We start from the raw sequence: 27,770 nt of genomic DNA on the forward strand, positions 1-27,770 counted from the left end.
GATGGTTGAGTCAGACGGTACTGTCAGGCTTTCAGTCAAAAGCTATAATGATGGTTGAGTCAGACATAGTGTCGGTTTTAAGCGACACAATGGGTCCTTATTTCGACGCTATGCAAACTAACGTCGGTTTTAACCGACGCAATGGGTCCTTATTTCAACACTATGCCACATAACCTCGGTTTTAACCGACGCAATGGTCTTCCACTGAAAAGTATGTCAGGCTTTCTGCCTAAAGTATGTCAGGTTACGTGTGTAGGCTTTCTGTCAAAAGTATGTTAGGTCGAGTCAGACCTTGTGTCGGTTTTAACCGACGCAAAGTGTTCATATTTCGACGCTATGCAATTATCCATATTTAATCTTCTTTATTTCCTATCTCTTTCGTGATTCCACTTCTGTCTCTCGTCTCTATCCCCCATTTCTGGCCTACTCTTTCCCCCATTTCAGCCATATTCCTTCTTCTTCCATTAAATTTTGCTATGGATAGTTCTCGTGAAGATCAACATTCTGAAGAACGTCATTTGGAAGAGGACGAGGGTGATGCTGGTTCTTTTTTGAATTGTTATTAATCTCAGTTTTTATTTTTATTTTTTTGTGTGTGTGTTTGAACTATTATTATTGCTAAACTGAAAATATACATTTGTTTCCTGGTTTTTAATTGTGTGTTTGTATTAACAAGGTACATCTCAACGGAGGCGTGGACCCTCAATTCCTAAATGGACGAAACAGCTTTGTTCGTTTGATTCGTCCGGAAAATGCATAAGTGATAATGCTAGTGCTTTTTCAAAACATGTAGCAATGGAGGTTAGGGACTATAGAAATTTGCCGTTGGAGAAAGATTGGCGTAAGGTTACGGAAGAAGATAAGGAAGCTTTCTAGAATAGAATAAAGGTATAGGTGTTTTTATTTTTAGTTGAAAATAGAAGAATAAGTCAATGATTGTAATACTAATTGACTAGCGTGATTTTTTTTGTTTTTTGTTTTTATGTATGTAGGGAAATATTTTTTTTGAAGATGCAGATATAGTAAAAATGCCTTTGATCCGTCATATGACACTTAAGATTGCGGAGCATGCGCACAAAGAGTTTAGAAATAAGTTAAAAAAAAAGTATTATACAAAAAGAGCAGAAGAGGTGCGCAGCGAGCCTCCTCCTGATGTGATTCCTGCCCAGTGGGATGATTTGTTGGCATATTGGAATAGAGACAAAACAAAGGCAAACCTTACATGATTTATTTCGTTATAACTTTAAAGTTGCCTAATATAATCTTTTTTTTTCTTTCGTTTTTTTTTTCAGGAGGTTGCTGAAAAAAATAAGATTAATCGGGGATTGAAATCAATGAACCATACCACTGGTACAAAATCCTTTGCAAGAGTGCGGGAAGAATATGTATGGATTGTACATTTTGAAGAAATGATTAATTTTAAATAATTATATTTATTTTTAGTATGAGGTTTGCTTAAGTTGTTTGTATGAAATTTTATTTTTGATAAAGCGGAAGAAGCATGGGAAAGAAGCAGATCCTGTAACCTTTTTTCGTGAATGTCATACACGAAAAGATAAAACATGGATTGATGAAACATCGGAGCGTACAGGGGTAATAGATTTTTTCGTGTTAGTATTTGATTTTATTAGTATTTATTATCTATAGCTTATTTTTCTGTTTTACGATTGAATTTTTGTTTTTAAAAATTGTAATGCAAGTCAACAATGGAGAGCAATCTACAAACATTGATTGAGTCGGGCCAGGAGGATAGTGAAGATCTTAGGACCCAAGTTTATGTTGATACTATGGGTCCTGAGAGGCATAATAGAGTCAGAGGATACGGTCATAGTGTGACTCCTGATATGGTGTCTTATGCATCTTCTTCATCTTCTACATCAATTTCCTCCAGGAGATCATCTAAGAGTTTAATGGCGTTGCTGATGACTCAAAATAATGAGTTGAAAATGAGGGACGAAAATAATAATAAATGGATTTCGAACCTAGAGAACAAGCAAAATCAGTTGTTTGCATGGTTTTTTCAAAGATTTTAACCACAACCACCGTATAGCCCGGGAACCCAACAATCAGGCCAGAGTCAACCTCCTCAACAGTCGGGCCAAAGTCAGCCTCCCCCTGCATATCCGTATGCTGGCCATAATCAGCAACCTCCATATCCTGTGCATCCGATGCCTGCGCAGCCCATGCCATACATGCAGCAGCCGCCCATGCCATACATGCAGCAGCCACCTTATCAAGTGCCAGTATATCGACCTGAGATGGCTGCTCCTAGTGGATTTTTTCCTGAAGTTCCAGCTGGGGGGTTTTCTGGAATGCTTGCAGGTGTTGGATTTGATGTGGACTTGTCGAGGATTTTTGGATCAGATGGAGGATCTCAAGGAGGAGGATCTCAAGGAGAAGGTTCTCAAGCAGAAGGATCTGGACGACGTTCAGGCGCAAATTCGATTGGGTAGTTTAATTGGTTCTTTTTCTTGTTGGTTAAATATGACACTATAATTGTTCTATCTTTTTGTTTTTTTATGTTATGTTTGTAATGTCGGATTTAATGTTTGTTACGACGGACGACTTTTTGGATTTTATGTGAAATGTTAGATGTACAGTTTGGCACTATTGTTTTTGTTATTTATTTTCATTAATGTTTATTTAGATCTTAAAATTTATTATTTTGATTATATAATTTATTTTAGTTGGAATTAATTGAAATTGCATGCAGTTGTCCATATATTTTTATTATTATTAACAAATATAGTGTCGGTTAAGACCGTTACTAGATTTTATATTTTATTTATTTAATTGTTATCTAACGTCGGTTTAAGGGATATTTTATTTATTTAATTTTAATATAATGTCGATTAAAAGCAACAGTAGATTGCATACTTTATAATTAAATAGTTGATGCACGTGTAAGTAGCGTCGCTTTAAACCGACGTTAAGGTTAGTGTCGCTTTAAACCGACGCTGTTTAGTGGTGGATTAAGCTCAAAAAGCGACACTGAAGCCCTTTCGCGACGCTAGCAATAGTGTCGCTATTGAAATGCGACATTACATTGTTTAATGTCGGATTTGTGCCAAATTTTCGACAGAAATTTGATTTCTCGTCGTTTTTCCTCCGCCGGTGATAGCATATATTGTAGTAGTGCTTGGTGGAGGAGCTGCGTCATGGAAATCATCTAAGCAAACATTTATAACATCTTCAACAATGCAATTTGAATTTATAACCTTAGATACAACTGCAAACGAAGCATAATGACTTAAACATTTTTTGGAAGATGAAATATGGCCTAAGCCTGTAATTGAAGTATGAATACATTGTGACAGCATGGCTGCACAAGGTCGAGCCAAAAATGTTGAATACAATAACAAGTTGAGACATATAAGGCGATGACACATAACTATTAGATAGTTAATAAGAAATGAAACTATTTCCATTAATTTACTATATTAAATCAAAAGAGAACATTGCCAATCATTGGACTAAACGCCTACCAGAGGATCAAGTAACATTTACATCAAAGGGAATGGGTTTGAAGCCAATTCAATGAGTTAACACCTGAGGGAAACCTAACATAGCTAATTGAAGATCCTATGGTCTAGGTTCAATAGGCAAACAAGTTGGAGAAAAACAGTATGAGGGTGAATAATTATTCTTATTGATGTTAATATCTTCTAGTTAAGATAAATATAACAGGATATTCCTGTATGAGAATGATGTGGGGTTGTATTTTTGAGAATTGTTGTGGCTACACTTCTCCAAAGGTCTCATGAAATCAAGATTTGTTCATGACCTAAATGAACACAACCATATGAATTTGAAGTGTGTCAAGATGTGATATGTGTGATACTTATTGCTCAAATTACTACTAAGAATGATTAGTTCAAGATATTAAAATTCACTGCTTCATTTAGTAAATCCGATGAGTATTCAATAGAGAAGGTTCAAGTTCAAAAAACACATATTACGATGCATATCAAATCTAAGTTCTCTGAAATGATGTTACGTTAATAATTTATTTAGTATCTTATTTTCTATTCAAATGTGGAGTATTACTAGGGTTTGACTAGAAAATGGGGGTTATTGTTGAAACCTATGGGGAACCCATGGACCTTGGGCTTAAAACCCGAATCCATTTCAGCCCACCGTTTACACTTCCAAATAAAAGGATATATATTTAAAAGGACGAATCCCCGCGATTATTTCCCTGAAATTGAAACAGCAAAACCCTTGAAATTAACAGCCCTATTCGAGCTGCTCCCATGGATCCGCCGCCGCCAGAGGCCGTCTACTACATCTGTGGAGGTATTGGTTTACCATTTCTTCGTTCTTCTTCTTCTTGAGGAATTACATACAGAAGAATTTCAATTTTTAAGATTAAATTAGGGTTTTTATGTTGTTGTAGATTGTGGGATGGAGGTTCAGTTGAAGTCCAATGACGTGATTCAGTGCCGTGAGTGCGGTTACCGTATCTTATACAAGAAGCGTACTCGCCGCAGTAAGTCCCTATATCCGTATGTGCTTTAATATTTGCAATATTCATTGATTTCTCCAAAAGGTGATTCTTTGAATTTATTTGGGGACTGGATAAACAATTCACAGTAATCGATTTCGGATTGACAATTGTGGATACGGTAGAAGGAGTCGAATTTTCGAATTTCGGAATTCGGAGTGTGACTAGTTTGCTGCAAAAGGAGGACTTGGTTTTGGGTAGGGAATTTGAGTTTTTGCACTGTCATTATTTAGTTTGTATCGATTAAGATTATGTGACGGAATGTTTGGCAGTTGAGCAAATCCATAAGTCAAGTTTTATAGCTGAACTGAATCCTTACCATCCTTAAGAAGGGGTCAATGGGGTCTGTATGTCCTATCCTTTTGTTATGTTCTCAGTTCATAGGATTTCAGTAGGTGCTTATTAGAACTTAAAATTGGGGTCCACTCTTTGTTCGTTCGGTTGCCAAGCTTTTAGTATAGGATGTAGAAATGCGTTCTTCATCTTTACTAATTAGTAGCTGTTATCTTTGTAGTACTAACCAAAAGACTTATTACACCATAGCAACAGAAATTACTTGTAAGTAGAGGGATAGGCGGCACCGGCACTGTAGGAAATAGTTATATTGATGCCAAATGGTGATGTTGACCGGAGTGAAATAAGCTTTCGATTAGTTTTTTGGGTTATGGCTCTGAGGATTTAGTTTAATGTGCACTTAACAGATTGTGATTAGCCTACACCAAGATGCACCAATACTACTTTTTGACTCAATCACTGAACTTAATCAGTGAGAATGCCAGACCAAATTTTGGTAAACAGTTGCAACCACTTTTTTCAATTCCGAAACCGAAATCCAGAAAAATATGAAAAAATTGGATAGGAATTGGAACGTATTTAATATTCTGAATCCTATAATTCTGAAACGTGCATAACTCTATTACATACATGTAAGTATGTATTTCCAAAACTTTTTGGATTGGAATTGGAAGCATGTAGCATTGTTGAATGTGTTCTTGCTAGCCTTACGATGGTGTATGACTTGTCAGTCCAAAGTTCCTTCTGCTGGTCTTGTGTGCGTGTATTTTTGTCTTTGCTGGTTAGGTTAATCATCTATCTCTCTCTATGACGATGTTCAAAGATTGATAATGACTAATGGTTGTTTCTGCAGTTGTTCAGTACGAGGCGCGCTGAAGAACCCAGGCGGGGCTCTCAGCATGGCTGCAGATGACGTGAATGATAGATGGCGCTTGTTAAATAGCGCCATGCTTTATACAACTTGTACTGTCCTAACTCGAAATAGCCCAATCGGGCAAGGTGTGTAATAAACGCAGCCCTTAGCGGCATTGAGATACCGGAACCCTAAACGTTAGTAACATGTCCGTCGATTATGTATCGAGTATTATATTTGAAAGGAAATGATTTGCACACCCCCTTTTCTTCACCTGTGCATCACTCCTCATTTATAGCCTTTAGATTGACCAAATTAAAGAACATGAATTAATACGGGTGTGCAAAAAGTGAAAATGAGTTTTTGGAAATCGTTTCCTTATTTCAATTGAAGGTTCGAAGTTCGAACCCAGGGTTCCTTTTTGGTGGATGGTCATCGGAAAACATCTGAAAAACCTCAATATGTCATGCTAATTTGGGGTTGCTGTGATGTGAAAAAAAAAAAGGTAAGAGTTGCTTTTTCTTCTGTTGCTTTTGACCCATAATTTTGAGAAAAGGTTTTTATTTTTATTTTTTTATTTTGACCAAGCACAATTTTAGCCCCTGAACTCTTCAAAAAAAAAAAGTTGCTTTTAAAAAAAATCAGCAGTACCAAACTAGCCCTTGAGTGATTACGGCTTGTAAAATCCTCATTGCTGTCAATTTCCGATTATTTATCCCTTAAACTAGAAACAGATGGCCTCGATGCCCTCAACAAGCTTAAGTGGATGAAGAACTCCCACATACCAGAGCTTGGATCTGATGCATTCACAATTTACTAATTGAATCACATCTGGATTAGGAGGGTGTAATCAAATTAGGATTTGATGGGATTTTAATAGATTTTAAAATCAGGATATAGTCAATTAAGATTTTGAAAGAGGATTTTAAAGGAGTTTGAAATCATGGTGTGGTTAAATTAGGATTTAAGAGGATTTTAAAGAATACAATCAAATCCATGGATAGTCAATTACATTTTTAAAAAGTCCACCAAATCTAAGTAGTGAGAATATCAAAGATTTGCTAGGATTTTAACGAACGAAGATTTTGATGGATTTAATAACTAACCGGTGGAATTTGGAGTTTCGCTTGGCTGCTAAGGTGAATTTGGCTCTTTTGGAAGTTACCCATTTTCCTGTTAGAGAATTAGATTCTTATTTCTTAATAGATAATTTTGATTTGGTACTGTGATTTGGTAATTTTGATTTGTATAGAGCAGCGAATTATAGTAAAATAAGACAAATTAACCCCAAATAATGGATTACTTGAACCCCAAATAAAGAAACAGGCTATGCAAATGTGTGCAAATTGCTCCAAGTTCATGTAACAAAATGTATGGAGACCTGTACAATAGGACGTGTTTTAGAAAACTAGTCTCCAACTATTATATGAAGGCCAGGATTATTACTAGGAAATTTTAACGAAAAGTTCACCGTATTATTTATTTTAACAAAAATTCATATTTTTACACTAAAAAATTAATTCTGATACTATTCATTTTACCTTTTATTTTGTCCTTATCATTAAAACCCTAAGTTTTCAAGCTCTTTTCATTAGTTTTCATTTATTACTGTGGATATGTGGAGAGACAAAGAAGGTGACTGCAACAACAGTTGGCAAGAGTTTCAGGTACAAACATTGTAGGTTAATCTTTTGAAATCCTAAGATATCCTAAAAAAATCCATGAAAAAAGTCCATACAAATCTATAATGAAAATCCGCACAAATCTGTCAAAATCCATATAGAATTGTAAAATCTATTAAAATCATTTGAAATCTGCTACTTAAAAAAGCCTTTTAAAATCCTTTGAAATTCAAATTGACTACACCCTCAATTTTCCTTGCAAAAAGGTGTGAACTTGATTAAAGAAGCCATAGACATGCACCTTCACATTTAAATCTCAAAAACCAAGAACTACAGCATTATGATTTGGATCTAATATGTAACAGAAACTTAGACCAATCCTTTCCAATGGGAGGACTTTCCCTGCATTCATCCACCCCCTCTTCCAGTTTCAACTCAAATCGATTACTACCGCCTTTTCGCTTCATTTCTCGGACACCGAGCAAGAATATGGATGATCTGATTGATGGGTTCAGGGCATAGAAGACTCAATGACTCACTATCCATCAGTGTTTCTTTATTTCTTGCAGCATTTCCACAACCTTCTTCATTTTCGGACGTTTGGCGGGTATGCTGTCAGTGCAGAGCAATGCAATCTTCAGTGCTGCAAGCATTTCTTTCCTCCAACCGAAGGACACTGTGCTCAGCCTTGCATCGAGAATCTGCTCTGGGGTTTCGCCTCTTGCCGGAGCATTATGCACCCACTTCACCAAATCTACCCCCTCATCAAAGGCTTCATCTACTGGTAATTTGGTTGTAAGGATCTCAAGCAAAACAACACCGTAGCTATAGACGTTCCCGGGCGCTGTAACTTGCATTGTATATGCATATTCTGATGACAGAAGAGAGGAAAAACACTAAGCTAGATTAGAACACTAATAAAACTACCAAGTAAAGGAATGAAGAATGAACTGTATCAAAAAATATACCCGGAGGAATGTAGCCAAAGGAGCCTGCAACTGCACTGATACTGGCTGTGCCTCTGGTTGGATCCAAGAGCTTCGAGATCTCAATCTCTCCAACCAAAGGCTTGAAGTTAGCATCCAAAAGAACATTACCAGTAGAAATATCCAGGTGGATAATCGCCACATGATGAAGGAAAGCCAATCCTTCTGCTACTCCAATGGCAATAGAGAGTCTTTTGGGCCAGTCAGGTTCATATTCGGGCAGCTTGGTGGATTCATGAAGAAGCTGAGATAATGTCCCATAGGGCAAGTAATGATGCAGCAAAAGAGCAACATCCTCGTAAATAACAAATCCGATAGGACGCACTAGGTTGTCATGACAGAGTTTGCTCAACCTTTCGAGCTCTCGAATCATCTTGTTCTGATGATGAATGATTGTCCTGTCCATAGATTTCAGTCTCTTCACTGATATAATCAGCCCCGACGGCATAACAGCCTTGTAAACTGTGCTAAAAGTCCCGGTACTGATCTTGTTTGAATCCTTCATGGTTGCTTTAACAGCACAATCAAGATCTATTGCTTGTTTGAGATTCTCAACAAAGACATTGCCAGCTGCTATCTCCGGTAGGTTGTTGGCCACCTCGTCTTCAGTCCCCGCAGCTTTTTCTGCCTTCTCCTGTCTCTCTCTGATCATAAACAGCAGGACAACAATGGTTACCGATATAAAAACTGCCAAACCAGAACCGATAACTGCCAGTACAATCCTGTAAGAAACCCTGTGATGGTAACTTGCACGGTCACTACCATTAGAATTTGCACATAAGGAGCTCAGTGGTTCTCCACAAAGCCCTTTATTCCCAAGAAAACTTGCATTCGGACTCTTCTGGAATGGCACAAATGTTGGTATCGGGCCAGTGAACAGATTGTTTGAGAAATTAACCTCTATCAAGCTTAACATGCCCTTGAGTGCAGTTGGAATGACATCAGACAGCTGATTGTTGGAGACATCAAGAGAAACCAGCTTATCAAGTTTCCCTAAATCTGCAGGAATAGGTCCATGGAGATGATTGAAGCTTAAGTTTAAGGCAATCTGCAAGTTTTTGATATGACCAATTTCCGGAGGGATACTGCCAGTGAAATAGTTTCTTCCCATCTGCAACTCAAGCAGTTTAACACAGTTTCCAATCTCATGAGGTATTTCACCCCGTATCGAATTCTGACCCAACAGCAAGTATTGCAATCTCGACATGTTGCAGATATCACTTGGTATGGTACCATTGATTCTATTATTGGTCAGATCAAGCTTGTTAAGATTCTTGCAATCGAGAATTGATTTTGGAATATCTCCAAACAGACTGTTGTCGGAGAGAATTAATTCCTGCAGATTCACGAGCTGGCCAAGCTCCGGAGGAATTCTCCCGGTAAATCCATTTGAGGCTAAATTTAAGAGGGTGAGATTAGAACACTTAGAAAACTCTGGAGCAATCTCACCAGAAAGATTGTTATTGTCAGCCTCAAAGTATGTAAGGCTACTAACATTCCCAATTGCATGAGGAATGCTACCTACAAGATCATTGTTACCAATTCGAATACTCGAAAGGCTACTGCAGTTTCCAATTTCTTCAGGAATATCTCCACCTAGTCTGTTCTGGGTCAGAACCAAAAACTCCAGCTTCCCTGAAGCAAAAATGCTTTTGGGAATTGGGCCTTCTAGCTGGTTAGAATGCAGATTCAATGATTCGAGCTCAGAAAGCAACCCTAGATTATCTGGGATTTTACCCTCCAATGCATTCTCATAGGCAGTAAAAACTCTCAAGTTGGTGAAATTCCCCACCCACATAGGGATAACACCACTCAACTTATTACTTGAAATTTGAAAATTCTCCAACTTTTCTAGGCCCTGAATTTCATCGGGTATTTTTCCTACAAGAAAGTTATTGGAGAGGTTCAATGATCTAAGGTTTCTGAGTTTACCCAGCTCCGGCGGAATTGAACCTCCGAACTTATTCAAAGACAAATCAAGAAATTCAAGCTGTGACAAATTTCCAAAAGCTGAAGGAATTGATCCATGGAAATCATTGTAAGAGAGGTCAAGCCTCTTCAGAGCTTTGAGCTCAGAAACAAGAGTCACATTACCTCGGAGGCTGTGGTGCGAAAGATCAAGCTTTTCGACCATAGAATGGTTCAAACCGCATCCAACGCCAGGCCAAGAGCAGTAATCTGAGCTGTTGCCACCCCATCCGAGTACTCCGAGCTCTTCGGTAATGGCGAGCAATGTAGCTTGATCATAAAGCTGAGCAGCCACAAGATGGGACTCGGATAGAAACCCAACAAGAAGAACACAGAACAAGCACAAAACCACCATATTTGGGTTGTCTGGAACACTTCCCTGTGGAAAAGAACTCAACTTTCTTCTCCAAACTCCAAAACAGTGACAAGGGCATACATAAAACCCTTCAACCTCCAAAACCCAACTTTTTTTTTCTTCAATGATTTAGTATTCAGCTTCTGAACTTGCAACCAAATGTCAGTTTTTCTTCTTGCTCAGAGAATCAAACCCACCATTGAAGGTACTCGCATGAAAAACCATGACCCCAAATCAGCTGTCAACTTTTTTGAGAAAACCCATTTCAGCATTGCATCAGAGAGCAAACCCAATCCCTTAATTTGTAGGGGTATCCCTCAAGTTTAAGAGGAACAAGTAAAAAGAAAAGCACACCAATCAAGGGGTTTTTTTTTTCAGGGTTGGAACTGATTGAATACCCAAATGAAAGGAAGAGCTACTGCTACAGTAGAGTGCAGAGAGAAAAACAAGAGGAAGCAAACAACAGAGGTATGAAGATGATTGAATTATATATGGAACATGGGTTGTGATTTTGTACATGGAAAATGCCCATATCATATCATTTTACTTGCAGAAAGAGAAGCCATGATTGCACAACCAAACAAGAAAATGGGAGAAAGAGTAGAGAGTAGAGAGTAGAGAGAGAGAGAGAGAGAGAGAGAGAGGGGTTTGTGTGTCTGAGACTCTGAACTGAAGGGAGTAGAGGAATAGGGAAGGAAGGAAGAGAGAGGGATGAAATTCTTTGTCACGTAGGCTTTCACGAGAAATGGGCAGTGATGAGTGAATGAACTGCCTGCATAAGGCTTACCTGGCCCCTACTGCGCATGACATGGCGTACCATACCATACCATACCATATTAATGAAGAACTTATATACATACATATAGTCATACATATATATACACATATACATATACACGCCTTGTAGCATATTAAATTATTAATATGAAGAAGATTAATATCTTCTAAATATTATGCATATTAAAGTGAGGATTATTATTTTCAATTGAAAAATATTACGAGCTAGAATTAGACTCTTGTTTTTTTCTTTTTGTAAATAAGAAATTTTGGTTACAGAAAAAAATACTACTATGTGCACTCACATGTTTTGTTTTTCTACATAATTTGTATCCATTTTTTATTTATCTTTTGATTATAAAATGTGTAAAAACATATAACAGTCTAGCAAAATCTCTAATACTATATATTAACCTAAAGGTGCATCAATTTATAATTTCGTTTTTGTCAAAGCATCAATTTATAACCAAGCATAAGTCAAATTGGTCTTATATGTGTTGTATATGATAGGAAAAGGAGATTATATGTGTTTATCTGACGGAGCAGCATGTGTATTTAGAATGATTAATTAACTTAATTCAGTACTCAAAGCATGTAGGGCCAACTGCCCGACCATATTCTTTGTTAGCCAAATACATAAATTCAGGTCGGTACCTGTGCTTTTGAGAACACACTAAACTTTCGAACTTTAGTTTGAGAAAACATCTTACTACTACACTTGGCAGTGGCAGGCATCACTCATTGTCTTGACTCTTTTGTACAGTTTCCTTTCGGCTATTAATTTCATGCGATTGCATTCTAAACACTTTTCAATTGTTAAAAGAAAAATGACATACAAAATTGTGGTCAATTCGGTCAGAAAAATTGCAAAATAAATAGTTGTAACTGCCAGAGTAGGGGAGCGGACTGGGCTCTTCAATAAAATAAAATAAATGTGGAAGGTCTTGAGTTCGATGTTCTGAGCTAATGAGTTTGTTTGAGTGTGGTCAAGAGCATGATAGAATTTTCCATAGTCTCTCTAGACCCAAAAGGGGTATATAACCGTAGCTTACCACTAATTGTCCCCTTTTAGAAAGAAGGAAAAAAAAAAAATCAGAGTGTGATTTTTGCACTTCTATTTTCATCTCATCGCTCTTTGCTTTTCAAAAGCTATTTTATTGAATATTTTAGAGAAAATCCAACAAACAAAATAAAGAAAGAAAATACGGAAATCACTTAACCAGAAAATAAAAATAATGTAATATGTTGATTTTAGAAGGAAACATGTCCAAGAATAACCCACACAAGTAAACCTAGGATTCCTTCAATGTGGGTTATATATGTTTCACATGATGTGTATCACTTCAAATAGACGTTTCAATATCTATGAGTTTCAACTTTTGACCGTACCCAATGGTCGATCCATCACTAAATTTTCCCACTCTCTTTAGAAACCTCCAAACTAATTTGGTCTAAACAAGATGATTAGGGTGATTAAGAAGCATTTAGGGAGTGTTTTTCTGCAGAAATTATGGGATCAAGATGACCCTACACTAATCAAATGGTCGCAATGGACATAAAAGGATGATTAAGCAGCATTTTAGGGAATGTTTTTCTTCTGAAATTAAGTAGGGTTCAAGACCTAATCATCTTTTTTTTTTTAATTTTTGGGTAGCAACAATCTAGTTAAGTTGATGTTCTTTGAGATAGCATGAATTTTACGTCACCGATTTTCATCAAGTATATTGTCACATCCCCGTCCGGGGTGGATCACTTCCCGGGCTCGCTCCACCACCGTAGCACGATATTGTCCGCTTTGGGCTTACCATTCCCTCACGGTTTTGTTTTTGGGAACTCACGAGCAACTTCCCAGTGGGTCACCCATCATGGGATTGCTCTAGCCCCTTCTCGCTTAACTTCGGAGTTCCTACGAAACCCGAAGCCAGTGAGCTCCCACAAGGCCTCGTGCTAGGTAGGGATGGGAATATACATTTAAGGATCACTCCCCTGGATGATGTGGGATATTACAATCCACCCCCCTTAGGGGCCCGATGCCCTCGTCGGCACACCATGGCCAGGGTTAGGCTCTGATACCAAATTGTCATATCCCAGCCCGGGACGAATCACTTCCCGACCCCGTTCCACCACCGTAGCACGATATTGTCCTCTTTGGGCTTACCATTCCCTCACGGTTTTGTTTTTGGGAACTCACGAGCAACTTCCCAGTGGGTCACCCATCATGGGATTGCTCTAGCCCCCTTCTCGCTTAACTTCGGAGTTCCTACGAAACCCGAAGCCAGTGAGCTCCCAAAAGGTCTCGTGCTAGGTAGGGATGAGAATATGCATTTAAGGATCACTCCCCTGGGTGATGTGGGATATTACATATATGACAAGCAGAATTATAGTGTCCCGGAGTATCGAATATTCTGAAATTTTTAATCCGTTAATTTTTTTTTATAACAAACTAAGATGGTATTAAGAGACCAAATTGATAATCTATTAGCTTAATATCTTAATTCTAGCCGTTCTTTGTAGTAACTGAAGAAATTCAATTTTTGACTTAGCATAATTTCGAAACCATTACTCTCACAATTTATGTTTTCCTAATGAAGAATTCTTGATTTTGTCCAAAAGAAAATTGAAGAATTCTTGTGTATAATGAAAGAAAACATTAATATATCTCTCATCACGTAACATATGTTATGTAATGTTGAAAGCGATACTAAATATGTCTACATAAAACTCTCAAGTTTCAACAACTTAAATTTGTGTGTTTATTCACATCTAAGTGTGTGTGTAGATTAATATATTATTTCAAAGCGTAATTCAATACACTATTTTTTCACGCTTTACACACTTCTTATTAATTTTAATTGTCAATTTATTTTAATTGTTCAAGCTTACAATTACCAAAATAGAAGAATGTGTATAAGGTAAGAATTTGTGTGTGAAAAACATTATTTATTTTTAATTTTAGGCATATTTCCAATGACAATTCAATGGCCCTTCCGTATGGAAATGGGCTACAAAAGTACCTTTTGGTAAAAGACAATCTCTCGAAGGGAGAGTGGGAGTGGAGAGGGAACTCAGATGCATGGTCTGTTATGTCATATGGGATAAATGATGTATCAAGTAACGTGTCATAGTGACAAAGCCGTCCAAAAGAAGATGGGACAACATGAAGGACTACGACTGATGAAGGCAAGCTCCTAGGTCTTGCAGCTTGTTGCAGTTAGTGCACTCTAAATCTTACAGAAATAAGTGTTGTTAATTAGTAGGGCACTACTTTTGCCCCTTAAGGAGCGTAATTACAATCTTATATATTATTTTTTTAAATATTAGAATGTCATATACAAACTTATATTTTAATTATAATTTCATACATAGTTTTCACATTAGTAAATGGGGTTTTTGAACATTAAGTCTTGCAAAAGATTAAAATTTTAAAAAAACTCGGTGCTAGATTACATATTCAATTTAATCTATTGAGGTGTACTATTATCAAAATTTATATTCAATTTTGTGTTATTTAATGTGTATTTTAATTAATCTCTCCACATTAAATTTTAATTTTATTAATATGCGCATATTTAGTTCTTTAATTATAAATGAACATAAATGAGAAAAATATTAAAAGAAATTTGTGATACAAAAATATATAAATACACAAGTGTATAAATGACTATGTTGAAATATATAAAATTGACTTTTTTTGCACCTAAATATTTGTACCTACATGATTGTATTGAAAAATATTAGAATGAACCTAAATGTATGTACTGAAATGTATTATATTGAATTAATCTACCAAAATGTACGTACCAAAATGTATGTACCAAAATGTACGTACCAAAATGTACGTACCGAAATGTATGTACCGAAATATAATATATTGAATTAATGTACATAAAAGTCAATACTCAAAAGTGTGTGCCAAAATGTATGTGCCGAAATGCATTATATGAATTAATGTACCTATATGTTTGTATCGATGAATATACCGAAGTATTCAAATGTATTAATATACCTACGTAAAGAACATACAAAATTGTTATCGGAATATATATTATAAAAAAAATTAGTTGCCTAAATGTAGACATGAAAACATATTATGATGAATGAAATAAAAATTAAATTTAAATGTAATTAATACATAAAAAGATAAATAAAACATTAAAATATAACTAATAAATGAGATGATTAAATGTCTTGGGGGACTAAAATTGGATTTTAATATTAAACAAGGTTATAGTCTAAAACTCATCTTTTTTAAGGATTAAAATGAAGTTTTCTATTAATAAAATATTGACACATGTAGCTTCCACATCATCATTCAACAATCAAATTTATGAACTAACTAACAAATGTAAGAAATTCAAACTAAAACACAAATTTAGGTATGAAATTTCAACGTTTTAAAAATAATATATAAAATTGCTATTACATTCAAACTTAATAGTGCAAAACATAATTTATCCTAATTCGTAATTACCCTGTAAATGCTCGGTTATTTTAAATCTCATCTGTTATCATTTCCAAACCCCACTTTGGAAAGCACGGTTTGACCTTTTAATTGTTTCTAATTATGCTTGTTTTAGGAAAGCAATTGTATGAAATGAATTTATTATCATGAGACATTCAATTTAATAATGCATCGCTATGTGAAAAAAAATTTACAAATGACCTTATATTATTGAATTAGAATGTCAAAGTAATAATAAACACGTTTCATGTAAGTTCTTCTTTTTTATTAGTATCATCATTCCTCACTCACATTATCTAATTTAACATAATATGGGTCCTAATTATGTTATATTTCCTTTTGCATCAAAAGTTCTAAAGCAATGGAGGGAAATGTCGCTGGAAATTTTATTGATTAGGATTCGATTCATTTGGCTATCAAATGAAAGATGGTTAGTCGTGTTTTTTTATTTTTTATTTATAGTTTGAGCCAAAGTGGCTAGCAAAAAGTTTTGAGGGAACTCGCCGAACATGGATTTGGATCCTCTCCTGATCAAAGAGACGGCGCCTCCTGATCCAAATACACGGGACATTAGATTTTGATCCAACAACTACAATTATTATAACTTTTAAAAAGGTTCCTTATTTGTAATTATTAGATCAAAATTCAATGACTCGTATGTTTGGGTCAGGAGGATCCGTCTCTCTTGCTTATGAGAGGATCCAAACCCGCCGAACATGATTAGTAGACTCTTTTTGCCTAATTGTTTACATCTAATGGGATCCACAACAAAATCAAACAATAATAACACATGCATAATGCATCGTTAAGTCGGATAAATATAAGAATGAGTACTCAAAATATCAAAAGTTTATTGGTGTAAAAAGTACACGTTTTTCTTAGTATATTTAGACTGTTTTCAATATTTGTGGGATCAAACGAGTATGCGTTTAACACACTAGGTAGTCTATGACAGTATTTTTAAGAGTAAATTTTAGTAGTGGTTTCTTACTTTAACTCAATTGGAACAATGATCCTTCAACTAAAAATCCATTACCATTGGTCCCTCAACTCATTACAACGTACAACTATGGTTCATCAACTAAAAATTCATTACTATTAGTCCATCAACTTTAATTCAACTGGAGAAATGGTTTATCAACTTTAACACAATTGAAGCAATGGTCCCTCAACTTTAACCCAATTGTAGCAATAGTCCTTCCAACATAACTCGTTTTGACAAAATTTTGACGAAGTTGACGAAAATGACCATAACTACACATTTTGATGAGTTGAGCGACCAATGGTAATGAATTTTTAGTTGAAGGATCATTACTCCAATTTGATTAAAATTGAGAGACCATTACTACAATTTACTCTATTTGTAAATGGCATTCTTTTAGTGTGTGTGTGTGTATATATATAAATACATAAAGGTCACACACAAAATAAATTATATAAAGTGGGGTGTTATAATTTTATATAGAGTGCCTTTGTTTCTTTTTTCTTTTTTTTGGAGAACATACATAGAGTCTACTTTGAGTGTAAGCAAATTATAAATTTCTGCCAGGAGTAAATTAAAAGTGAGTGCAAACATCGGGTTTTTGAAAAGTGATACCATGTCATCTCTCTCATTTTAACATCATGTCCAATATGTTATAAGGTCATTTAAGATAAAATACGTTATGATGAAACTTGTGACATCAATAGGAATCGATAATGAAATTGGGTAAAACCTGCTGATACAACAATACTTGTTGAAAGAGTTCTCAAATTCAATTCTAACCATCCCACAACCTAAAATGTAATATATAAGATTATATTTTAATTCAATACAGTGAAGTCCTCAGTGAATGGCTTTATAATGCTAAAGATTGGTTACAATTGTGAAGTTATATCTGCAACATCCCTTTTTCTCATCGAATTATTGAATTTATAACACTTTCTTTCGAACTCTCTGACAATAAGTTGCATCCTTCTTGTCCAAATTCCATCGTTCTGCACAAAACAAAAACTACGACGGGGCCAACTTGAATAATGTCGTCAATCGAACAGAAACATCAGACAAGATTAAAAAAGAGTATGGAAGAGGCTAAATGTGTTTTCCCGTTACGATAATGAAATCATATCTGCAGCATCACTTTTTCTCAGCCTTAAAAATTTGTGCGATCTAAGAATTATTGAATTTGTAACTTTTATTCAACCTCTTGGACAATAAGTTGCATCCTCCTCTTGTCCAAATTCAATCGTTCTGCAAAGACAAAAACAAGTAGGTGGCCAACGTGAATAATGTCTTATGGTGAATGGGACCGCCCCACTAATTGCTAGGGGACTCACTCATGGTGACAAGTAGGGACGTACGTAGCATGTCTTTAGGACTATTGTCTGAACACAACAACTACATATTATATCATATGAAGGCGATAAGCTAGATGGAAAGGTCAGAAAAGTCGCATTGGAAAACATTTCTTCTAACATTAAGTACTTTCTTTTGGTTTTTTATTCATTTAATTACAACTACTACCAGAAAATTAGGGAAAAAAAATAAAGCAACAATCATCCCATCTCATGATGAACACTTATGAGACGGGGGCGCTAATTACGTTGAATTTTTGGCATAAAGTTTACATTGTTTTTTAGTTGATTCCGTTTTCTACAAGCTAATAACATGTTAATTATATATTTTGTGAGCCCTTTAATTCTTTGATCATTGGTAGAAGGGTTCATCGAGCTTGAAATGTTTTTCAACATTATGAAGAAAAATTTTACAATATCATTTCGATCTTTAAATTAAGAATCAAAATCTACAACTTTCTTTTATAAAATGAGATATAATCACTTTATCGGTGTCAATAATAGTTTTTATCATAATTTTAAAGCATTTTATGTACTATACTGTAGTCTGTATTAAGACTAAACACCTTCACTCTTTAAAGCGGCATGAACACCTGCTCTGGTGGGAATTTGGTGTATACTAATCGGGTAAATAGTTTCAAGTATCATTACACCACTCATCAACAGGATATAAAATTGTGCTTTATGTATTGTTTTTCTTCTTTATTTGTTTCTCTTATGTTGTGTGCATAAACGATGACAAACCACAACCAATAAGGAAGAGAAATAACTCGTCCTTAAATCAAATAAGAATTCTGCAGGTATTAAAGGACTACATACTAAGATTTAAAATACAAGCATACCGTGGTTGGTTTCTTGCTTTGAATACAAATATTGGTTTAGTTATATTTAAGTTTGAATCTCTCTCTTCTTAATTTAGAATAACTTAATATAATTATCTTCTTGCTTGTAAGAGAAAAAAAAAAAAAGGTTCTCGCTTTCACTGAACTTTGTTGCATAACACTACCCTACTAAATATTTGGGTACGTGCTTATTTATTTATTTATTTACAAAAGAAGATCAGCATAAAGTTCAAACACTATAGGTATTTCAACAAAGTGTTTAATCTTTTGATGATTGGTCAAAAATCTAACTATTCAGAAACTAAAAGTTTGGACTAAGTAAGTAAATGACATGTACTGTCTTACTCAAATTAATTACATACCTATTTGCAGACCTAAGCATCTTGAGTTGGTTAAAGTAATCTGCTATGTCATGTATACTCAAAATAAAATCTTCTTCCATGTTATTTATGTTAAATCAGAATATTACTCAAATTAAAATTTCATATTATGTTGTTAACCCTATCTAGATTCCAAAGTATACCACATTTTGGTATCCCATAGGTGAGACCATATGATAGGTGACGTTTTTTTCATTAAGGAATTCCGTAATGAATAAATCAACTGAAATAACAGACATAATTAAGTAAAAGCGTGTGAGAGACTAAAAAAAAATGTATGTTTATCATTTTTCAAAATAGAAAGATTAGCATTAGGCTAAGATATCGATAGCACCTATGGATGTAGTAATTGGGTATAGCTCATCCAAAATCAAAAGAGTGATAATGATAACATCATGAGTAGCGCACCCACCACCTCATGGAAATGCCTTTGGGCATGAAACTTGGATTACATTCCAAATTGCATTTATATTACCATTGCCTTTTGTTTTGGTAAGTAAATGGTACTTAATATTACACTAAAGCAAAAATGCTCCTTATATGAAGGGACTCTTTTGAAACTAATGATTAAAGTAATAAACCTCTTTATTAATAAAGTTTTTTTTTTTTTTTTGGTAAACTAAAAATAGTATTCCAGGGCAAAGGTCAACAAAGTACAAAGAGCAAAATATATAATATATCGAGTATAATGTCTTGACCAACTAGTCTCTACATATATTTGATAAACCTTTTGGACCCAGCGTGATTCACTACCAATATCACCAATATTGTCTTAACTTAACCATCTATTGCTAGGGGTTAAGTTTATTACAAAAAAAAACTTGGTGATATTAGAACTAAAACTCTCACATAAATTTCATATTATTTTTTGTATTCTTTAGCAATACTCAGTGTCTTTTATTTGAAGGGGTCCTTAAATCGAAGCACAATCAAAACGAAATCGTAGTTGCTTAAAAAAACCCTATTTGTGGTACTATGGATGTTGGGAAACAACTAAAATAGAGGCAAAGAAATGAAGAGTAAGATAGAGGCCGGCCATCCCACCTTGCCCTAATCACCTTTTTTTTCACTTTCAAAGGAAATGACTCCACTTCCCCACCTTCTTCCAATGGCATGTGCATGAGTGATGGCGTGGGCAAACCACTTTAGTGTGATTGTCATCCGTATGAGTATGACCTTTAGAAAGAGAAAAAAAAGACTGAAAAAGCAAATGGTATTTCACTGTAGAATCTCTATTGATCGAGACTTTGAGATTGGGATCTCTCTTTACCAGACATGCATCATGACCCTTGTATCATGGATTGTCTCACCTCTTTTGGGCACAAATGTACTTTTCCCTCTCTCTCTCTCTCCTCTCTCTCTCTCTCTCTCTCTCCCCCCCCGCCTGTCTTGCATTCATGTGTTTTTCAGTCTCTCTCTTGTCACTCATGTTCTTTGTAACCTAGCTAATTTCCAATCCATGCACAAATGTGTTTTCGACCCAAGAATTTCACCTGTTTATAATCAGATGAATCTCATTGTACGTTTCATGTATATAGGTTGTTTAAAGAAAAATGTTTTCGGCCTAAACTGCAAACCACTATTAATTTTCATTGTGAACTTTTATTTTGCCTACTAGAAATTTAGCCTATTCAGACACTTAAATTTCACTTCATATTACGAGAAAGAAAATTATCTCACCCTTATATAAATTTATGGCTCTACCTTTGATTATAGTTAATAACACATCGTCCGGATATTGCCATTAGGGTAACAAAGTTACCGTTCTCGTTGTGAACATTTTATTACGTTGTCAAAATATGTTATACGGTTGTGATTACATTATAAAAATTTTGTCCAAATTAAAAGGCATCGTAAACTAACCTTTTGCAAACCTATTTCGCAAATTTCAGTTTCGAAAGTCGTTCTCGGTTAAACTACCATATGCATTCTTATTATCTTAGAAATGCAATTTTATTTGAAGCTTCGTTTTTACGTTTTCTAAGGGTTTTGTGAAAGTTACAGTCAGGCTCTTATATAATTCATGAGCGAGTTTCTTATGGGAAGCCTATCTAAGGGTTTTGTGACACTTCGATTAACTATTTCATGTAGACACGGAACTCAATAGTTTAACTATCAATATGATTCTAACTAATGTGAATTTAGTTAAATATGGACGACGCATATGAAAACGTAGAACTGAATAACACCGTTCGACACACCGGCGAAGACGTAGGGGTGGATAACAACGATCAACAGACAGACCAAAATGGTGGCGTGGCGGTGAGGAGGATAATAATGGTGAGGTGGATAACAACACACAACCAACCCCTTCTTGTGATTCCGGTGGTGGATAACAGGTATGTCCCAAAGATTAACATGGAGTTCGACTCCATTGAGAAAGTTGAAGAATTCTACGAAATGTATGGGAAGAAGGCAGGATTTGGCACGAGGAATGCCAGCACAAATTACAACACAGCATGAGAGTTGTCGAGGAAAGTATTTGTATGCTGTAGATGTGTGACATGAACTAATAATAATATAGTTAATATTATTTTTTTTAGTTGTTAGAAGAATTAGTAAAGAGAAATTTCTTAAATACTATGTTGCAGTTGTGAATGTTACGAAAATAAATATTTGAGATTAAAAATAGAAGATTTAAACAGTTGTGAAAACTAAATTAAATGGTTAAAACACCTACAGAATTAATTAGTAGCATTGAAGCCACATGATGAACAAATTATATTTTCCGCAAGTGCACGAATCGATATGATAGTATAGCAAGCAAATAGGAGTGTCGTACCCACAGGGATTTGTAAAGTCACCTAACTAAATCCAATTTTGTAGTGCCCACTAGAATTAAAATAAGGAAAACAACTAAACTATGAAATTCAAATAATTAACCAAAGAGAAGTTGATCAAGTAATCTTAAGTGCAGTAAATTAAAGAGAATTTAAGTAAATAATTTTTGAAAACAATGGTTGAAACATTGGGTATCCGACTTCACCATATCAATCCAATTCTACGTCATTAGATAACTTAATAAGAACAATTCAATTCAGGATCTAGGGTTCTCTCTTTATTATGATTATCAGTTAAGCGTCCGGGTGTAACCAAGTATTCATAATCATCAACTTAACCATGGCATCTAGTCTAAGTTAATAATAAAAAATCCATTAAGTACAAGAAGAACAAAGAAAACTAAAAAGTGTTTTGGCATGTCGTCTGCATCAACAACAATTCATTCATCCAAGAGAGCTATCTCAAGGCTAAGTGTATGGCGTCTACTATAACCTTGTCTCATACATCTCAAAATTCATATTAAAGGTAGCTAATCAATAACATGAACATAAAGAATGACTTAAGCATAATGAATGAAACTGGAAACCCTTGAATTGATAAAAGAGTAAAGTCAACTGAGACATAGAATTATCATGAAGGCTACATCGGATCCCTAGTAAATAATTTAGTTACTCATAGCCATCAAATTACAGGAAATCATAATTATGAAAGTCATAAGTACAAAGTCTAAGAAAGATATTGAAAAACCCTTAGAGAACCCCTTGGCGCCAGACTTCCTCCTTAGGTCAATCCTCTGTGCAATCTGATGAAGTGCGTCTCTCCTTCTACGTTGCTGCTCTCTTGCCTTTAAATAAACATCTAAGGAATATATAGGTAGGTTTAGTTTAGGCTTTGCTTTGCCGCGATTATTGAAGCCCAGCCCAAACAGGAATCCCAACGTTATCAGACTTCGGTTTCCTGATCCAAACTGACCTTCTCGCACTAACACAGGTATAACTTCTTCTAGAAGTATCCGAATCATGATTTGTAAAATTCTGCTGAAACAAGACATCTAGAGCTTTCCATGCATATGTGACACAACACCCAATTCGTCCTGATGAAGTTTTGACGTCCCAACGAAAATGACAATTCTGCACAGCATCTTCCAGCTCCAGTTAAAATTTTCACACAGCATCCATTAAATTGTGGATTGAACAATTTAACATTTGATGATTGTTGGAATACTTCTTGACTTCAATTCTTCTCAGTTTTGATCCTTTTTAGTCTTGAAATCACCAAAAAACTCCAAGGTCTTCGCTACGGTCCATTATCTACAAAATATGCACTAAACACATCAAACAACCAATTTCACAAGAAAACATAGCATAAAACTTAGGAAATATGGGCAGTATAAATGTATAAATATTGTGTTATCACCACACATGCCAACAAACTAAATAGGCGAAACTGAAGCATGATATAATGTGACAAAAACAAAGCATGATACAGTCCAAACTAGGAAAACAAGGAAAATATAAGATCAGACAACACTGATAGAAAAGTCACCAACCAGAGAGGATGAAATCATCCGAGCATTTCTCCCATTTGAGAATTGAAGTCATACACACATGTCCACCAGATTTGGACCAAAGAAGAAAAATGAAAAAGAAAAAGAAACATGTGGAACATGAGAAATCTTTTCCCAATCTTCACCAATGTCACGCTGGCATCTCCTCTCTAGGCAAGGACAATCTGCAATCTGAACTTCTCTCAAGGCAGTAAGATGATGCATTCCTCTGGCAGGGATAACAATTTCGGACAACTTTTGAGCACAAATTTTTTAAGCGATGTGAAACTTGTCAACTACCAAGGTAATGCATCCAAGTTCTCACAATACCAAATACACAAGACTTGAAGGGTGTTAGCAGCTCCTCGAAACCATTCAGGCAATGCCACCATTCCTGGTACAAGTACAATAAACAGTTTTTGGAGCCTCAGTGGAATTACTTGATAGTTTCCATTCGCCAAATCAAGTTGCTTACAATTATTGATTACCAGAGTGCGTAATGCAACAAGATAACTCATCTCCCGCGGCAACGAAGTTAGATTACTACACTCAACAATAAAAAGATACCGAAGTGATTTCAAGCATCCCAATCCGTTCTCCTGAAAACTTGTTTGCTTTGTGGTTAATACAAGTGATCTGAGGCTGATCAAGTTGTTTATTTCTCTAGGCAACTCTTCGAGATTCTTGCATTGGCCAAGAAACAGAGTTTGCAAGCTTTGTAGTTTGCAAATTTCATTGGGGAGTTTGTTTATTGCTTCATTACAAGTTAATCCCAGATACCTCAAATGCTTCAACCTGCCAATGGACCTTGGCAACACTTCTAACGCTATTTTGTATAACTTAAGCACCCTCAAATATTTGAATCTCAAAAAGCAGGAGTGAAGCAAGGATGCTTCAATAACTATTTTGTCTCCTGATATGGTCCGCACTTGTGTTAAACTTCCGCAAGGTTGTTGAGACATTCTGGCCAAATTCCGAAAATGATAAGTGTCTAACATTTTCAGAAATGGCTTTGGTGCCTGCAGAGTCTACTGTAGAGCATTCTTCTTGTGCATCAGATTGTACAAGGTTATGGATAAGATCATGCATATCAAACTTACAGGAAATATCAAAGTAACATTTCACATTTTCAAAGAAAGATCTCATCCATAACTCTCGAAAATATAGCTCACCTACATCTTCCAACTCCATACTTCCATGATCATGAGATTAAAGGATTCCATGAGCCATCCAATAATTAATCAACCCCCTGCTATCAAATTGAACGTATTTCTTCTGAAGGACTGAACAGTACGCAAGGCATTGTTTCAAATGAGAGGGCAATTGCGTATAACTCAACCTCAAAGCAGGCAAAATGTGCCCACCACCCTCTCGCTCTAGTTCTCATATCTCAGAATCTCTTACCAATTTCCATTGTTGCTCATCAGTTTTTTAGTATAGTTGACTCGCTAAAGTTCTCACTGCTAATGGAACCCCTCCACATTTCTTGACGATATCTTTTCCAATTTCGAAGAGGTTCGGATGTTGTTCCTCTTGTCCTTCTTCAAATGCACATTTCACAAACAAGGACATGCAATCCTCATTAGAGAGACCTCTTAAATTAATGTGCATTGGAACTGTGCCCATAATTGAAGCAATTGAGATATTTCTTGTCGTCACTAAGATCTTACTTACTGATTTAGCCCCTTCTATCAACAAGTCTCTAAACTCAATCCATTTTATTCGATCATCATTCCAAAAATCTCTTATCCTTTAAAGCATCTCGTAGTTTTCTTTGTAATTGATCCAGTGACAAGTTATCGCTGACCTCTATACAATAGGAAGAACTAAGAATTTCTTTTGTCATGCGAATGGCATCAAAGTTTACAGAAACATACACCCACATCCTTAATTGGAAATGGCTTACGACCCTTTCATCATTGTACAACAACTTCGCAAGTGCAGTCTTCCTTAAACCTCCAATTCCCACTATAGGGATAACAGAGACATTCCTACTCCCACTTCGATCATCACCTGATTGCACAAGAAGATCTGCAATTGCTTTTTTTCTTAGACTCTCTACCGATAATCTTTGAAGCAGTAACAAAGGGCCGGGGTGGGTCATATTATCCCTTGTATGATCACCTTGATGATGACGATGATGATCAGTGCAAAGATCAAAGAAAGCCTTATTAGCTTTAAGCTCATTTAACCTCTCTCATATCTCCTGAATTTCAAGACCTACTCTAAAGTGAAATGCAATTGGATTAGAACATCAAAAGAAATGGCGTACCTTTCTGCTTGTTCCGTGAGACGTTTCCATGACTTTACGTCTCAAAGCTTCGCAGTCGAACTCATCCAACAAATCCTCAGCATCAAGAAACACATCTTTAAATTGTCTTACCCAATTGCATATCTTCTTGTTATGTGCTTGTTTCTCTTCAGCATCCAAGAGCACATCTTTGATGGTGAACATGGTGTGCTCAAGCTTTTGTAGGTCCGATTTGACGCCCCATGCCAAGGAAATCTCATTGTAAACAATAGAGCCTAGCTGATTTATCAGTTTAGAAACCAATTCAAAGCCTAGTTCAGCCATTCTCTTGTTGAGGAAGTGAACTGGTTTATTGGTTGCACTGATTGTGAATTTGCCTTCACCTGTCCACTGTTCATTTTTTTTTCAAAGGAAATACTCAACCGCGTGAAAGTTTCGAATATAATTTTTTTCGCCATGTCATGAAGCAAACGTGATCCCCAAAGTTAGAGAAGGTCTTATTATATGCATTGTACCATTGGTAATAACAGAATGGCTGGCAGAAAATAACGGTAGCTGACGAATGAAGTGGAGAATGGTGTTGTACAAGATAAACAATGGTGGAAAAATTAGTTCAAAACAATGTCACCTTTTGGAAATGTACGATAATGGTGATGTTTCAATATACAAAATGCTTCTATGGTAATTATTGACGAGAAAAAGAAAGCAACTAGCATTCTAGCACCCGCAAAAACAAAAGTACAATTGAAGGTGAGAAAATAATTAGTTATCAGCTTTGTATTTGGCTGGTGAGAACATGTAGATGAAGAGAGAGCAATGGATGTTTTGTAAAATTAATGGGATTGGAGGCCGGGAACTGGTTTATCTTGGTTCCATATTTCTTGGCGGGATTCTATTTTACTCAGTTAACGGGGTTTGTACTTCGTGTTTGTTCAATTTTTGCTGTAACAATTCATCTTTTTTCCTTTAGCAATTGCCTAATTTTCAATTAGTGATTGGAGGGAGTAATATTATGAAGCAACAGATTAAAGGTAGTATTCTAAGAAAGAGAGAAATGTAACTTGTGTTAAAATTTGAAATGCAGATTAATGGTAGTTCCAAACTCAACCATGCTAAATTTACTTTCGCAGATCTGCATGGGGATGTTCGAGAATCAACTCAAATTATAATTAAAGACACTTCAAATTAAAGTATCAAATAATTAAGAATTTCTTATCAAAGAAAGTATTAAAGAAAAATAATTCCGAGCAAATCTATCCACCAGTACCACATGATCTTGAGAATATAAACAAAATCGTAACAACAACAACAATTAATTAGAGAAAAGCAGGCAATCTAATGATTATCAGTTGGAGTGGTACTACTTTTCTCATCAGCTTTTGTGCTCTGCGACACAGGGTTAATGTGAGGCATCCAGCTGAGTGGCAGTACATCTGGCATGCCAAAAGGAACTCCTTCACCGATAGCATCGAATGAGAAATCAAAGTCTGTAAGTGGCTCATTGATAGCATCGAATGAGAAATCAAAGTCTGTAAGCGGCTCATTGAGCCAGTACTGATCCATTGTATCAACTGAAATTATGCTAGATGGATAGCCGTTATTGTTGAGTTGTGACGCATTGTTGTACATTGGCACAGATTGATCTCCAAAACCATATTGAGTGGACTGATTGTAGTACGTTGCGATTCCATTGAATGCATGACCATCTTGATTGTTGACATTCGTGCTATGAACCAACGGAATTGGCTGCATTACTTGTTGACCAGGCAAGTGTAACATTGGAGCTAAATGTCTCACCTGATCTTGATGAGCTCC

The 27,770-nt window shown here is 35.7% G+C and overlaps 2 protein-coding genes and 1 pseudogene across 2 annotated transcripts; 1 reads left to right on the forward strand and 2 right to left on the reverse strand.

Moving 5' to 3' along the window:
- Positions 1-4,134: 4,134 nt before the first annotated feature.
- On the forward strand, positions 4,135-5,910 carry LOC103946511 (DNA-directed RNA polymerases II, IV and V subunit 12). The gene is made up of 3 exons (XM_018647293.2): positions 4,135-4,296; positions 4,397-4,489; positions 5,652-5,910. The coding sequence occupies exons 1-3, from the start codon at positions 4,254-4,256 to the stop codon at positions 5,672-5,674; spliced, it is 159 nt and encodes a 52-aa protein (XP_018502809.1). The 5' UTR covers positions 4,135-4,253; the 3' UTR covers positions 5,675-5,910.
- Positions 5,911-7,523: 1,613 nt separating this feature from the next.
- On the reverse strand, positions 7,524-11,332 carry LOC103946509 (leucine-rich repeat receptor-like tyrosine-protein kinase PXC3). Its single transcript, XM_009357224.3, has 2 exons — positions 8,242-11,332; positions 7,524-8,144 (listed from the first exon to the last, which is right to left on the reverse strand). The coding sequence occupies exons 1-2, from the start codon at positions 10,580-10,582 to the stop codon at positions 7,819-7,821; spliced, it is 2,667 nt and encodes an 888-aa protein (XP_009355499.1). The 5' UTR covers positions 10,583-11,332; the 3' UTR covers positions 7,524-7,818.
- Positions 11,333-24,913: 13,581 nt separating this feature from the next.
- On the reverse strand, positions 24,914-26,279 carry LOC108867181 (annotated as a pseudogene).
- Positions 26,280-27,770: the final 1,491 nt, after the last annotated feature.

The sequence above is a fragment of a genome, unplaced genomic scaffold (assembly GCF_019419815.1).
Source record: "Pyrus x bretschneideri cultivar Hongxiangsu unplaced genomic scaffold, Pyrus_bretschneideri_v1 Contig9, whole genome shotgun sequence".
In the NCBI taxonomy this organism is placed as follows: Eukaryota; Viridiplantae; Streptophyta; class Magnoliopsida; order Rosales; family Rosaceae; genus Pyrus; species Pyrus x bretschneideri.

Coding starts and splice junctions, on each gene's coding strand:
- LOC103946509 (XM_009357224.3), bottom strand. CDS start 10,582: ATGGTGGTTTTGTGCTTGTTCTGTGTTCTTCTTGTTGGGTTTCTATCC. Junction 8,145..8,241: donor CTTTGGCTACATTCCTCCGG/GTATATTTTTTG, acceptor TTCTGTCATCAG/AATATGCATATACAATGCAA.
- LOC103946511 (XM_018647293.2), top strand. CDS start 4,254: ATGGATCCGCCGCCGCCAGAGGCCGTCTACTACATCTGTGGAG. Junction 4,297..4,396: donor CGTCTACTACATCTGTGGAG/GTATTGGTTTAC, acceptor ATGTTGTTGTAG/ATTGTGGGATGGAGGTTCAG. Junction 4,490..5,651: donor CAAGAAGCGTACTCGCCGCA/GTAAGTCCCTAT, acceptor TTGTTTCTGCAG/TTGTTCAGTACGAGGCGCGC.